The sequence below is a fragment of the Diadema antillarum genome, unplaced genomic scaffold (genome assembly GCF_040938485.1).
Source record: "Diadema antillarum isolate AM-2024a unplaced genomic scaffold, OU_Dant_1.0 scf00000086, whole genome shotgun sequence".
In the NCBI taxonomy this organism is placed as follows: Eukaryota; Metazoa; Echinodermata; class Echinoidea; order Diadematoida; family Diadematidae; genus Diadema; species Diadema antillarum.
The window spans coordinates 2,126,232-2,142,905 of NW_027270975.1; the positions used below are offsets into that span (position 1 = coordinate 2,126,232).

General features: G+C 37.7%; 1 protein-coding gene across 1 annotated transcript in view; it reads right to left on the bottom strand.

The window, feature by feature from the left end:
- The window catches only part of LOC139717988 (epsilon-sarcoglycan-like), a 110,454-nt gene that overhangs the window by 34,312 nt on the left and 59,468 nt on the right, over positions 1-16,674 (bottom strand). The window contains exons 6-9 of the mRNA XM_071629477.1: positions 14,546-14,702; positions 13,861-14,057; positions 12,035-12,058; positions 918-1,067 (exon numbers count right to left, since the gene is read on the bottom strand). Of these exons, the coding sequence (XP_071485578.1) occupies positions 918-1,067; positions 12,035-12,058; positions 13,861-14,057; positions 14,546-14,702 (528 nt within the window). The remainder of the gene's footprint in view (positions 1-917; positions 1,068-12,034; positions 12,059-13,860; positions 14,058-14,545; positions 14,703-16,674) is intronic.

Genomic DNA, 16,674 nt, shown 5'->3' on the forward strand with positions numbered 1-16,674 from the left:
TCTTTTTTCCTCTGTCTCATCCTCCTTTTCTCATTGTTTCTCGTTCTCCCCATCCATCTACCTCCACTGTATATATCTATCCATTTCTCTGCCATAATGTCACAATGTGTATATTGTATATGTTACCTGTGTATCAATTGCTAAAGGATGGAAACTGTATTGCCAAGGTTACAGAGAGCATCTTCACTGAGAATCTCTTTGTCTCGAGAGGTGTCTTCATAGATACGAAACCAAAACCTTAATGTGCCACTTGTTTCTTCTGTTTTATAGCTCTACTGAACACAGTCCTTTGGATGTGAAACTGCAATCCACAGCTCTACCAAGTCCCTCCCCCCCCCCCCCCACTGAACTACAAAATGTGCAACCGTTGACCAGGAGGGGAAGTTAGTAAGCTCATCAGTCAGGACCAAAAGGTGAGAAATAATGAATCCCACACGTTAGATCGCGCAGCCAGAGCAGCAGGATGAAAGGCCAGTAGAGACAGAAAAGGAAACACCACTGTCTATAACTCACCCATGGATTGTTTCACTACCTCAGCCACAAACGCACATCACCAAACACCAGGACAACGCTAGAATAGACTAAGTGGATATCATTACCGAGTCCAGGCAGATAATAAAACGCGGATTGAAATACCCTCCTTTGGTAATGAGGGGACAAAAGGATGACAGGCCATGAGTGTTCTCTGGAATTGTTTGTGCTGCCGTGACGTGATTTACCACCATACAGCTGTATCTCCATATTTCCAGTGAGTAAAGTACCGTGGGAATGGATATATCATATTTATGCCAGACTCCACATCCAGTGAATCGAGAGGGAATATGCTGAATTTGATCACGCTGCGGATAGAGGGAGAATAATCGAGAGGAAATATAATCTGCGTGAAAACATTTTTGGAAAAGTTGAGTTTCGGATACCTCGATCTGTTGTGGGGTCTCTGGCTGGCCACAGTCGGAGTGCCGATCGGAGTGAGCGTGGCGACGGAGGCGGTGCCATCCCGACGATTGGACATAGTGCGGAGGTCGCGGCTTGCCTGACGTAGCGTGCGGTGATGGGTCAGCTGCATTCTACCAAGAATGAAGGGACGACAGAGAAAGAAAGGTAGAAAAAAACTTTTCATTTGTTTGAACACCTGCCATTATACATGCAGGAACAGTTTCTCTAGACCTATGAGATCAGGTGGACCAATTAGCTAATATCCCTCGATATGCATACTTTAACGTATCAGTTCTTGATGTCTGACTGGTCTGTAAACATAACACAGAAGATTCTTGTGTGTGACAACAACTTCCAAATATGGAAAATTTGATTTTCTTGATCAGGACATGAAGAAATATTACATATTTCATCACAGGAGAATATTACTGAAGCAATTTATTTTTCCAACTTTAACCAGGCATTATTTCTATTTTTAATAACCAGAAATTGCCACATTACTGTCAGTGTTCTGAAAATCATTTAGACTACAAACAGCCTTCCATAGATGAGATATTCTACTCTCCATTGTGCTGCTGTTATGAACACTTATTGGGAATACTACTACCATCTACTTGGAGAGTTCTTTTCATATCACAACAACACACATATATATTTCACAATGAGTATAGAGCTTCATTGGTTTAGATTTCATCTGAGCTTTAGAATACATCTGGATATATAGTCTGAGTTGCACTGACCCAGAAAGGAAATGTGCAATTCCTATCTCTTTGCATTGCAAAATTTTGTTTTATAAATACAATTTGTACCTTGAAAGCTTTAGGCATTGTGCCTACGCAGATGCCCATACTCCTGGCTGAACCCACCACGACCACACACACATTTAAATCATCTCTCATGCAAAACACATCTACAGCTTAAAGATCATGGGTGCCCACTATTAATCATGTTCAATCAGATAGTTGTCCAAAGGTTGATATATTCCATTTGCTTTTTAACAACGCCATAGCATAATACATATAAATAAATATATTATATAATAAATGGATAAATTCAAGTGATATAACTAGACAGAACCTGCTGTAGGATATGATGTCTAACACTTACCTGCGTGAAGTAAAAAAAAAAAAATGCTTGTCTCATCATCATGTGCACTCTATTTTTTCCTCTAAATCTCTACACCAGCCCTCTATATACCTCTGTCATACAACCCTCTACACCCCTTCACAAATAAAACAAAACAAAAACAAAAACAAAAACAAAAAGACCCTTTAAAATGAGACACCATTACATGCAGCGAAGGAAAGTTTGCAGGCCCCCAAAAAACCTTTTTCAATATCTATATAGAAATACTCATATTACAACAATCATGCCACCAATAACCATGATTGCCTTCAAGCTGTACACATTTATCCCACTTAGTTTCCATTAGGACATGGCTATATGTGTGTAATTCTTTTTTTTCTAAATTCTGATGGAATTCTGATGGAATTCAAACAATTCCCAAAGTACCATTCATATTTGACTACCACTGACTTCATGGACACATGAACTCCATTGTACAAATTATGTTCACATAAAAGTTTTGAAATGTATTCATTCCATACACACCTTTTCTCTCCTCTGAAGTAGCAAATGATTGTACTTGGCAAATCGAAAGAAAGTTGTATGGCTCAAATCAAAAGTTTGCTTCATTGTACAACACATTTATTCTCTCTTCTCTCTCTTTCTATCTCGGATACATGGAGAGAAGAATAGACGTACAACTACACATATCAATAGCTAGCTAGAGAGATAGAAAGAGAAGATTGATGGATGAGATTATCTGATAGAGATAGAAAGAGCAAATGTATAATCAAGGAGAAAATAGGAGAGAGAAAGAGAGAGTTAGAGAATTAGAGAAATACAGAGTGGCAGGTGGTTTGATTGGTGAAATAAAAATAAAAACATCAGAAGGTATTCCACCATGAATCTACAGGTGATAACATTCTTATACAGGGGATCCTTTTCTGTCAGAACTTCTAGCTGGTGTTCAATTAGATGTGGTATTTAGTATCAACTGGCACATATTAAACTTCGACCTAACACCAAATATCTATTACCACAAGATTGAAAACTGTTCACAGGTGGATGGTTTCTGAGTGTCTGTGAATGCAAAAGACATCTATTTAGCAAGTCAGACAATTGTCATGGACGTCAGACTTCTTTATCAATTTGAATTCTTAGGCATATGTAAGGCAAGTTTAAATCAAAACAATTCAATTCAGTATGATTCACTTCAATTTTATACTCACAATAAAAGAGCATGATAAAGAGCTTTCACTATGGCATAATTATAAGATTAATATAAGACTGCTGAGAAGTGGTCACAAAAGCCAAGGAGATAAATCAGATATTCAGGCTCACCAGATGGAAGGATAAAAGCATGTTTTCAAGTCTGCGCCACAGGAATGTGGTTCTAAAAATACAGTTCAGAAAAGAGTTATCCCTTTAAGAGAATGTGAGTTTCCTTGTTCTGCCTGAGCTTGAACCTACTATGATGTTTTGTGAATGAAGGCTTTAAACTTTAAAAATGACAGAACCACCTGACCAGGGAAACACGGACAAGAAGGTCATTCACCTCCCCAACATTACCGTCTTTATCAGCACTGGGTGGTCTGATTGATTCCTAAATGGAACGCTTGCCCAGTCATATCACATTCTCCATCTAGGCACTCGAGTTGCTTTGGACCTTGTTGCATACGCAATGGGAGGGCCCATCTTGCGAACGATCTGTAGCGCTTAATTACCGTTGAGTCCTCCCTGCCCATAGAGGGCTCCCTCCTAGCAACCATTTGACTGGGTCCATTACGCATATCAAGACATCTCTTTTCAAATTGGCACTATCGGGTCTCAATCTGGGAATTCGATATTTGGGCTTGGAGCCAGGGAAAAACTGAGTCTGATATTAGAAACACGGTCATATATTGAGAAAATCACTGAAAAATCTACCCTGGAAGGAAATTGTTATAAAGAATACAGATTGCTTGATGTACTGCTGTTAGATTTAAGTTGCAGAAGGTTAACCCTCTGTTAATAAAGATCTTATAATATACAGTCCAAATCATTCAGTTGCCTCTGCAGTCACCATTCTACAAATTGCTGCCAATAATCTCTATCATCATTACTGTTTCCTATGTATTTTATCTCACAGAGATTAGTATGCCTCCTTATCAAAACAATGATATAAAAAAGCTCTCTCGTTACCATATTCCAATAATGTATTCAACTATCTATGAGGGCTGAGGGATTCACATTCAAGAATAAATCTGCTTATGATATGATCTGAAAATGATATCTTAATTAACACAATTAGAGTAAAAACAAATTTGCTCCACAACAACATCCTGAATTAGAGCTAGTTATTTCTGTAGTGCTTGGGAAGGCATCAAAAAATGATTGGAAATGATGACTAGAAAGACCCAACATTTCTGTGCTTTCTTTTCCCTTGCCCCTTTTACTGACTAAGTTGTAGGAGAGAACAAGGTTCAATCTGCAAGGGAGTTGCAAATTTATGTAAAAAAGAAATTCATACCTTAGTCTCCAGATAAAGTTATTTCGATCTAAGATGAGTGACAAGAAGCCTTAAAACCTGGTATTTCATTAAACTAAGGCCTCTGGTTTTTCTTCATGATATTTCTTGCATGGCATGGGTATAAGACATGAATAGACACTTTTATTTCATCTTTTAGTATATTAGTATATTAAGTATATGTTCCTACAACAGCAATGGCACACCATTTAATGATGCACATCTACATACATAAAATCACGTACAGCACTGTATTTCTTTCTGAAAATAGAGGCTGGTTGATATTTCAACTAAACAAAGCCTACATGATATTCATACAGGTGGTCACCTGTAAATTGCGAGTGATTCTGTCATGCTGTCCAATCAAAACCAAGGATAAATATCTCAGTACATTGCCATGACAACCATAGCTGGAGTGTCAGAACCCTAAAGGATATTGGATTACCCATACAACAAAGAGTTCTTGATGGAGTGGGGCCGAAATATTCTGACCCCTCTTTAGCATCTTCCGTTCAGTCAACAGCAGAGCTGCACACACTGGAAGTGATTCGTTGAGGGCAGCATCACTCCAAGCAATCGTGCAAAATTTGGAGTAATTGTCCGTGTTAAAATTGCAGCGCGTCGGACGACATTTGATGATGGATTAGATTCCACGCCAGGCAAAGAGAACTGGTTAAACAAGAGAAGTCCTACAACAGATATCTCAGCAATTGCAAAGGGTCGATAGTGCACAACCTACAGGAAATTTGGATTAGCATGTTACAACCAAGAGCTTTACTTCTGCCATTGATCTTTAAGTGTGACAAATTTATCACAGTGAGAAATATTATTGTTCTTATATTCTTCCATCCAATTTATAGAAGCAAACGGGAAGATGGTTGTCCATTGAAAATATTGTAACATACAGGAATTTCATATTCTTTATATTAAAATTAAGACTTGGCTGACACACTGGAGAACTTTCCAGTGATGAATACATTCCTTGGTCCAGACACAACTGATGCATTTGTGCTTTTACTTTTGAAGGAGCACCTAGCTGCAGTATTTGAACCTAAAAGACAGAAGGATGCTGAAATTATAAAAAGTGAGTCACTGAAAATTTGTTTTTCCATCACAACCTCTGAATACATGTAGCCTGACATTTCAGAGAAAAGAAAATTACAATATTTAACATCAGAGCCTTGCAAACAGCTTCATCTGTTGAGCCTCTTAAGATTCTGGCAATGAATTTAAGAAACACATCTCTTCCTTAAAGGTACACTATAGTTTCCATATGCCTGCACAAAGTGTTAACTTTGTTAGCTTTTGCTCAAAAATGGACACATATGATTAAGAAATGTGTGAAATAATGTTGCAATAGCATAATTTCACTGGGTGATGACGAAAATGTGAAATACTGGTCAAAGAGGTACGCTGGAAGTATTGTAATCTCAGAGCACACACAATGTAGTGGTACAAATTGTAGCATACACGATGTAGTGGTTGCTACATAATGTTTTATAATCTACTACAATTCCCTTCATAGCAGTATCCATAAATTTCCTGCACGAGAGTGAATCGATGCAGCTTATCAGGAAATATCACTGCTAAGGCATAATCTATCATCACGTAATGATCTGCCTAGCCACTACTGAATGGGAAGGGGGACTGATTATTCATTCAGAGATAAAAAATTGTGTTATTACAATCAAAACTATTTCACACTTTTGATCTAAAAATATTCCCTCAAAAAGTCATCATCCTTGCAAATCGCATCAGCCAGGCAATTTTCATGGCAGACCCTTTTAAATGGATGGTACAGTATTGGTTGAGATGAGAATTGGGCTTTTAACTTTTTGTGAGATTCCAAGAAAACACTTAGTACAGAGCATACCATGTTAAGAGGAATTCAAAGTTTATTTGATGAAAATCGGGTTTGGAATGACTGAAACATCCAAAAACAAAGTAAAACAAAGCAATCATAATAAAAGGTGGGTCCCAAACTTTATTAGAATCACTCTGTTTTGGATATTTCAGCCATTTCAAAACCAATTTTCATCAACTAAACATTGAATTCCTCATGGAATTACATGCTCTTTCATATTTCATCAGAGGTTTCTCATTATCTCACCAAAAAATGTTAGAAACCTGAAATTAGGTCTCGACCAAAACTATGCGATACCTTTAAGGTATTGCAAGCAAAATCTAAAAAGGCTTAATGGGAGATAAATTTTGAGCCCTTGCAAGAACAATGTTTCACATTCACGCATCTCAGATTCAAAGTCCCCACTGACTTTTTTAACACAAATGACATTGCTACTAGCAATCACAAAGTTAATGACTCACTCAAGCATAAATGCTGGACAGTTAGTGTAATTAATTTCATAATTAAAAAGCCTTGAAACTCTCGGCAAATCATCTATATCAAGGCAACTTATGTTAACCTATTAATCTTTGCACCAATGTGTTCGTATGTTTGTTCAAAGTTCACATTGTAAGGCTTAGGTTTGAGACACAGAATAAGCATGTAGACCCATGTATACTCGTACACGGCAGCATTGAATTTGTATTAGTATATCCTGCCATAAACTAGACTGTCTTAACCCCATGAACATCATAGGCCTGAAGTCTTAATGACTGTGTACATTTAGTTTGTCCACGGAACTGAAAGGGTTTAGCTGCAAGGTACACGTATAGCCTCTGAGAAATTAGTTAACCCGTTCCATACTGAATTCAGAAATTCCCTTAGACTTAATATGCTGGCCACCAGGTTCCCATATGGAGCAGGTTAATACAATACAGTGAAGCACTGACTCTGTGCACAGAGACAAGGAAATCTCTCTTCTTCTCTTATTTTCTGAGAAGACAATGATCAAAGTTTTTCACTGTCATATTAAACAAGAGAAAGAGCAGACACAAATTTGTCATGGAATAAGGCAGAAATGAATTAAAGAGCGAAGCTGTGCTTCATGACGTGTATTCACAATGGAATTACCGTGGTATCCAATACCAAGATAAGTTTTTTGAGTTAAGTTGAGTTAAGTTTATTAACAACATACATGTGAATATGATAACATGATAACATGAATTCCACAGTGTAAGATACAATAACATGAAATTTTTATGAGAATACAATGATTTTGTACAAGGTTCTTACAGCTTTGCAAGCATATATTTTACATACTTATATCTACCTTACATAAAAATACATGTGTTATAATAGATTTAGTTTCGTTGTGATACATTTATCACTGGAAAGGCAAAGAGAATGAATAAGTATGTAATGTAGACATATATGCATAGACAGAGGTTCTGAAAAAAATAATCGAAAAAATAACAGAAAAACAGAAGATAATGTTGTTAAAGGGGGAACCAAAAGTTAGCACAAGTGCTAGTCGAGAATGGTTCTCCCATTATAGCTTACATGTATATTTAAGCTGCTTATTGCAAGGTCTACTCTTTTAAAGTAACTGTACTATAGAAGTACATTAAACTGAACACTGAAATTTCATTTCATCACTAAACTTCTTTTAACAAGTGATTTTTTTAGGTTTCTTCGAAATGAAGATCTTGTTCTTTCCTCTCGAACATTTTTGGGCAAACTATTCCAAAACTTTGATCCGACAAAAGATATAGAAAATGTACCATGTGTCGTTTTACATTTCGGGAGTCTAAGCACGGAATGATCTTTGACTCTAGTCCTGTATGCATGATTCATTGGCTCATAATATTGGTGATGTATGTAGGTAACAAACACCATGAAATTTCAGTTGGTACCATTGTCATTCGCAAAATGGTATTTTTGGCCCAAAAGTACACCTCTCTGAGGTAAGCACTGCACATACTGGACGCATACTGTAAAAGTGGATATTTTCGTGCGACTAATTTTTCATGCTTGGCCGGGCAAGAAGAGTTTCATGAATGTTTAATTCCGCAGAATCAAGACATCAACTACTGGAACATAAGGCAAGCAGAAATATTCACGATCGAGCTTTTACTTTTTGTGCTGGTTTCTGGTTGTGCGAAATGTGCAAAAATGTTAACACCCCATTTTACAGTATATCTCCTATTCTGAGAAGACAGGAACTGTGTTTGGTCACAAAAGAAATACATAATGTTGTGCCCTGATTCCCAATCAAAGCTTGCATGCATATTCTGCATGAAGTTTGAACCACCACCCCAAATACCATATATGCGAGATATTTTGAGGTATTTGCGTTCACATTGTGACATAACGCGTGATATACCACAGCATTTCACCTTATGTGTGAATGGGCCTACACTGTATCTTGGCTGCTTTTTCTTTTGGAGCATTACGGAAACTAGAAAAGAAAGGAGTGCCTGCAGTGGTTGTACAGATTACAAAGCACTGACCTGAAAAGTGTTAGCTTACAGGTAAAATTGAATGGCTTCTCATATCTTATAATATTTGATGTGATACCACAAGCCACATCTCACAAAGTCACATGCCGCTAATGAGGCAGAACAGCAACGAGGTAATTTCCTGAACCTTGGAGAGCTGGCCGATCTGGACTGGAGATAAGACCAGCACGGGGTACACCACGGCAGCCTGGTAGGAGGTGACACAAAGCTGCCAGTATCAGATTTCAGCCCCCTTGTTCCTCTTCACAAATACGATCCTCTCCGATAGTTTCCTGCGATCACAAAGACCTGTTGCGTGCATAACTCATTGGATGATGCTCTTAAATCATTTGTTTTTTTCTCTCCCATCAACAAGTTCCACATATTCTCTCACTCTTTCAGGGATGTTTTAGTAAGGAAAAGATGGCATCTCTGAATTCGTAGCCCCTGGAGATTAATGTATGAACAGGGAGTTAGACTGGTTCCTTAGGGACTTCCTTCAGAGGGGGCTGTATTACCCCATTCAGCACTTCCCGTCTGGGTGGATCACCCCCTCTCCAAAGAGTCAATGAAAAGACGACATGATGACAAATAATTCAGATATGATCGTTGGGGGAGATGAGATCAGAATCTTGTTGAAATACCGTCGCCAGGCGAAGGCGGGTAAGAAGGTAAAAATGTCGGCAAGCATTATGCCTGAGAACAGGTGGGGGAGGGGAGGGCAGGGGGAGGGCAGGGGAGGAGGAGGGCAATCTATATGTCTAGATGCCCCTGATTGGTCACTGCTTTCGAACACTGTTTGAACCTTCTTGTCCCAGATCTCACCTTCTCTAAAGACGTCTGTTCGTTGATCAGGAGGTCATAGGTTCGAATCCTGCTTGCGTATGCATACCAATGATTTCTTTTGTCATGGCTACTACTAAAACACTGATCAATTCAGTGCTTATTTATGTCGATGTATGGCAATTCATCGATCAGTTGCAAAATATTATCTTCCTATCACTTGATTGTTCCTTTCTCAAGTGAACAGTGCACACCTGTACACAGTTTGCCATTGGAGTTTCTTGTTCAGAGAATTCACGGGAGACTTTGGCAGCTGAAATTATCTTCTTCTCATCATTAAACTGACACCTCAGAATTTCACTGCATATCTTACATTGCAGAAAGATTAGATGAAACTTGTTAAACTGATCAAATCGGATAAAAAAAACTGAAAGAAATTCACAAAAAATTGCCAATACTAGTGAGCAAAAAAACTTTAAACCTCTAACATGTATTATCAATTTGAGAATGAGTCACATATTGAGCAATTATGAGGCTTTTGAAAATACTACAACCAAATCAATTATACAATAAACAGCTAGAAGACCATCTACTCTACCTTATTCAACTTTGACAATGAGTAATAAAGATCAAAAAACAAAGAAGAAAACCACAGAAATGTGGTTTCTGACACTTCATGGATTAAATGCCTACATTAATTTCAAACAAGTGGAGGATAATCAAAGATAACACAACAGTTCACTTTCAAAGCAATATACTCAGAAGAAATACAATACAGTATAATACACACCAGTCATGCATCTTCAAACTTTCAGTGGTAATGGGTAGGTTGTGTTGAGAATAAGACCAAGATAGCAGCAGAGGGTATGTGGAATCACAAAGGCGGTATGAAGTCATAGCATATCTCTGGTGCTGTATCAAGCTTAGCATATATATTCAATTTAAACTTAAAAAAATCTAGCATGAATCAATGATAAATCACCATTTCATAGCAGTATAATGTAAGTATTACCCTCAGTGCTGATACTACTACTAGTATGAGCTCTAATTTCCACATTAGTATCACCTCCATTATCATCAATACAAAAACAAAAAACAAAGAAAGAAAGAAACACTATGATTACAATAACCTTTGTTTGATGACTCATTTAACTAACATTTATAAAATTGTTCCACCATCAATATCAAACATAGCAGCGATAGCAATAGAGTAGCAGAAGAAGTGGAAATAGTAAGAAATCAGGCTTTAACAGTAGGCCTACCTTGCAGCAGGACATATAACAAGATTTAAATGATAGAGATTTCAAGAAATTTAGCAAATTCAGAGATGTCACCACTATAGCAAATGATGATGGCAGAGTCAGTGTTGGAGATATTTAATGCGCGAGCAAGGTGCTGATTGCATTTTTATGTATTTCTTCTTTATCCTAAAAAATCCCCCAGAAACCCCAGATTTGACCTCAAACTGCAAAGAATGATTCGATACTTTCATCTTTACCTTTGCTAAGCTGCCCACCTAATCCCCGTTCCTCGCCGGAGGGGTTTTTGTTTACACGAGAGGTAAATACTGGGGGTGGCGTGTGCTTGTGTGAAAGAAGATATTCATTTTAGCTTTATCACATTAGGGACACCATAGTCTAGACCCAGGATTAGCCTGCACAAATCTCAATGCTAGAGGGAGGCAGACAATGTCAGGTCACTTCCTCCCAACGGTGGCGTCACTACATGTAGGTTTTACTCACGTCATAAGAATGCTACTTCATATGTAGCAATCCGTGCATTCAAATACTTGGCAACAACAACTGAAACATCTTTCAGGCAGCCAAAGACCCCTATAAAGACTACAAAATTGTACCTATCTGAAAACATTAATTCTCTGTATATATCCATGACTAAAAACATCTTAATCATAGAGAGACAGACAGATGGATTGACAGAACAATGAATTGAGAGAAGAGACTGACCTCATCAGAAAAAAAAAGGGAAAGCAGACATGATACCATCTTTGATTTATCTGCTATTTACACTAAAGCAACATTTCAACATACAAAATACATGAGACTTTGACTGACATTATGTGTCCCCTCTTCAAACATTGACTATGCTTGACTTCAACATCACAAGACTATTCTGGAACAAAGTCAAAGACTAAAATAAAATAAAATAAATAGGCATTGTACTGCTTCATGAAATATTCAAAATGATTTTGACATGTGTGGATCTGCCACCTTTGTGGTGTACAGTCCCATGAATGTGATCTTCCTTTTTTTTTGTTTTATGACAGATGTAAATAAAAATGTATATGAAATTGTTGTTTTGTGAAGACATTTATTTTCTGTCTTCATACAGGAGGCAAAAGAAATCATAAGGCAATTAGGACAGAAGAAACATAATTTGACTTACTCAGGTGTGCTGTCGATGTCTTTCCTACAAAGAATGGTGAAAATGAGAGAGAGAGAGAAAAGAAGTGGCATGGTTATATGAGATTACAATTTGAACAAAGCTGAGATCTTGAAAAAAAGAAGAAGAATATAATGTCAAAAGTATTGCTGGGCCATAAAGTCATATCGAACAACGATGATGACGATGACGATGACAAATACACTAGCAATAAAAACGGGAGAGAGAAAAGGTTACCATAAAATGATTCTTTCAATTCACACAAGTGATGAGTCTTAATTTGCAAGTCTTCCTAACTTTGCCCTTAATGTAATTGTCAAAGTTGTTATGGTTAAGAAGGAAATAAACTGACTAGTACAGATAAACTGCATACATATCCACTTCCTTTCCTAGATCAAATCTTTAGAACAATTTATATAATCATACTGCTGAATATCTAGTTGATACATATTTTTATGTTTTTTAGCTTTTTAGTGGTTTTAAGCTGTGGTAGGAAGTAGCCATTTGTATACTGAAATAAATCAATCCCACAAGAAACATCTGTAACTCAAAAAGAAAAGAAAAGAAAAAAAAAGGACATAGATATACAGAACAATTTGTTGGTGTGGTAATATGCATGTACATATGATTTCAATCTTTTGTTGCTTTAAGGACAAAGCGAGTGTGATGAAGGCAGAAAAGAATTTGTGACAGAATGCACCCTTATTCTGGTTCTTCTCAGCTTCACACAGGGATGCCTTTAAGGCCTGATCTACATCTGGGAGTGTGCGGCCTGGATTCTTTTCATTACCAGCTGCGAGGGAGCCCTAACTTTTCTTGGCAAGGCAAGAAGTAAAGGAGGAAGCTGGATTACTAGGGGCAGGCAGAGCCAGGAAAAGTGGGATTAAAAGCAAAAGTAAAAAAAAAAAAAGATGCTGAAAAAGAGCGTAGATCTGCCAAGTTTGCTTCCCTGCCAATCCACAAAAAGCACACTTCTGTGGAGTCCTTATCTCAAACCTCAGACGATACACACGTTGCGGCGAGTGCATTCATTTCATGCCCTTCCTAACTGTTTGCTCAAGGAGCGATTTCAAGGTTGATTGTATGACAAGAAAAAGAAAAGCAAAAAAGTTGAAGGATATGATGCTGATGTGCTTACGATGCAGTAATCATCCTTCTGATATTTCTTTTTTGTTACGTTTGATCTCCTTGCAGCATTTTAGTTACATCCTCTCCCAGATAACAAAGGAAAATGTACAAAGAAAGACAGAGTGAGGGAGAGAGAGAGAGAGATAGAGACAGATAGATAGATAGATAGATAGATAGATAGATAGAGAGCTAGAGAAGAGAGAAAGAAAGAGTGTGGTAATTTATGTGTGACTCATCCCCAAACTAAGGCTACTCTAGTGGAAAGACTGACAAATTCTTTTGTCAACTTATACGTTGCAAGGCCCCTTGGCAGAACAGTTCTGATTGAGCTAAAAGGGCTTCCCTGATAGAAGAAAATGGAAAAGATAAATAGATAAATAGTTAGATAGTTAGATAGTTAGATAGATAGATAGATAGATAGATAGATAGATAGATAGATAGATAGATAAATAAATAAACAAATAAAATATAAATACATAAACTTTTATTGGTGCCCAAGTAAAACTTTCATGCTACTCTTAAAAAAACCTTAAAATCTGGAGCTCCCCTCCACTGCACTGTCACACCACTTGACTTGACCTTTAACCCTTTCCGTGTCAGTGAGTCAAATGAGAACAATTTCACACACAAAACTTATGGACAGGAAATTAAGGTACCCCTGGCCTACTCTTCACTGGGGATTTCCCACAAAGAAATCTCACCTTCCCCGCCGTCCACAGCACATGACATAACCCAGGATGAGAATGAGGCAGAGGATTACAGCACAGGGCAGAACCAGCAGCCAGACGAACTCCAGAAAGTGGTCGGAATCCTCCACTGTAAGCAGAGGGGGGTTGTACTCCCCTCCCAGAAACACAGCTGACACGTTGGACGTCGGCTGGGAAGACTTGACCCGAGACTAGGGAAAGATGTTTAACAAATGACAGAAATAACAATGGAAATATGAATAAACATCTCCTTGACATATTGACTGGATTCATAATATCTAGCCTCTTTCCTTTCAAGATGTTATAAGTTTTTCCTATACAGGTAGTACACTAACCTTCTTCATCTTGGAGTATCCTCTTCCTAAATGGTCAATAAACATTCCCAGTACCAACTTACTTTGGGATGCATGCTATTCATTTCCCTCTTTTCAGGAGTGTAAATTAAGATATTATCCTCAATAATCAATGATTTTGTGAACATTGACAATCATTTTACAAGACAAAAGTCAGGCCTTGCATCCTTTAAATGGCATTCTTTTTCTTTACCTACAATGTAATTAAAGCTAAATGAGATTCACATTCTTCAAACAGTGTGGGAACCCAAGCTCTGAGAATAAAACAAGAATAAATGGCATCACATATCTTCGATAAAATCTAAACAAAACACATAGACCTTTACCATAGATACTTTGCACCAGTCAATGACGAAGTTTGGTAGGAATAGACCATTCACAGCAGGGGTGTAAGCTCCACTGCTTTGGCAGGGACCAGTAGCTTCAGACATTATTGTCGTCAAATTCCCAGATTCTTGTTGAGATCCAACGGTGACTTGCAAACTGAAAGAAAAAAAAAATTCTTTCATTCAATTTTTTTTTTTTCCATGTTGAAAGTCATCAAACAAAAAGCACAGTATAGATGGCTAGCAAGGCCAAATTACATATTACAAACTTGTATATTCAGTTTGTAGATGAACACATTTATGCAAACGCATGAACTATACAAAGTTATTCACATCTACCATGGTGACAGTTAAATCATACTGCGGAATGTCTTGTTCAAAATACCTAAACCAGTTGACACACACACAAAAATTACCTACACATAAGCACTGTATAATCTGATGTACCTGGTACAATGTACATATAGCAACCCTCCCAGTAACTATTGTCAGGTTTAAATGTTATACAGCGAACATACAGGGGAGAGTTTAGTTCATGATATGTGAGAAACCTTAGAAAGACATTTTCTTTACTTTCCCCATTCGGTGACAAGCTATTACTTTGTAAGATATGGTGTACTTTGTTAAATACAAATATCTTTGCATTTAACATAAGCACATTATGTCAAACCAAATGAAGAGTATCATATTTGAGAACATCCTTAAAGTTTGAAGGTTTGACTGGAGATAAGCAAGATATCAGACTTTCGATTTTCAAATGAACACTAGTAAAATTCAATACACTGAATATTTTGGCCAGGGTCACCCACAACTGTATTTTTTTTTTGTTATTTGCTTTACAATTTATGATTTTATCCATTGTGTGCTTTAAGAGCTGGGGGGCATTTCATGAAGCATTTTGCGGCACAAATTTGCTCTCAGCCAATCAGATGCAAGGATTTCAGTAGCTTGTAACAGTTTGTCCGAAAAATATTCGACCAAAATGCTTCATGAAATGCCCCCCCCCCCCCCCCCCCTGATTACCACAGAAAACTCCATAGCATTGTACACACTGTCCTAAGTCGCTGGCACAGAATGATGTAAGGGCTAGTCACGATAATGCATGAATTCATGTTTGGCTACTTCAACCTGTACACACCTATACCGGCTAGTGTACTTCAGTTTATTCGTTTAAGAATTTATGGGTTTGTTCACACATATCAATCCATCTAAAACTGAAAACTAAACCATCTCTATGACCTTCCTCTTGCTGAGCAGGAATTTGTGGTTTTTGTTCAGAATCAAAGTAACAATCACGAAGATGTAAAGCGTGACCTCGGGTACAAAAAAAATGACGTCAACCGCAGAAGCCGAGAATTTGACGAGTCCCAAGAGCTCAGTTTGCTACATCCTGATAGATCCCCTGAGTAGTGCGTAACATTTCACTTCTTAAAATATTGGTCAAATGCTGCGGTGAATGTCCTTCTTGAAATTTCATGTTTCGCAGTGTATCAGACTTGCGATAATCACTAGTTTTGATTGTTGCTTTGCAAACAGAGATTCCGCAAAGATACATGTGCGATCACTTGGAAGATACGTAATGTAAAGAAATAAGAGGACATCCACAACACAGGGCAATGTGGTACCGAAAGTCAGGAATAAAAACAAGTTTCTGTTTAACACACTTCTTCTTCTGTCTTTGAGCAACGTGCAAATTGGCAACCCTCCTCATCCTTCCCCACTACTGATAAGATCCAGCGATCACTCCCCCTACCATGTCCTCTCAAAATGCTGAGGGGAAAGGGAAATCACTATGGATTGTGTGACTCACTGGAAAGAAATGGTCGCTTCCTTCAGCAAACACCGTGCACCTTGTTCTCCCAATCACTGCGGTTGAACCTAACACGCTATAAAAGGTTGCCTTGTCAGGAATTGCATGTTCACTAGGTCATGACATCTTACGGTGGCCTTGAAAATCAAAAGTTTTCTTACTTGGGGCTGTGTTTTCCTCTGTATCATATTAACTCCTTCGATGCTAAACAAGTGCAGTTCCAATGATTTTACATTTGTAGTTGCAATCATTGAATTATTATTATTAATAATTCTAAATTAATGAAATTTATTATCAAATCACCATTAAAACCATTGAA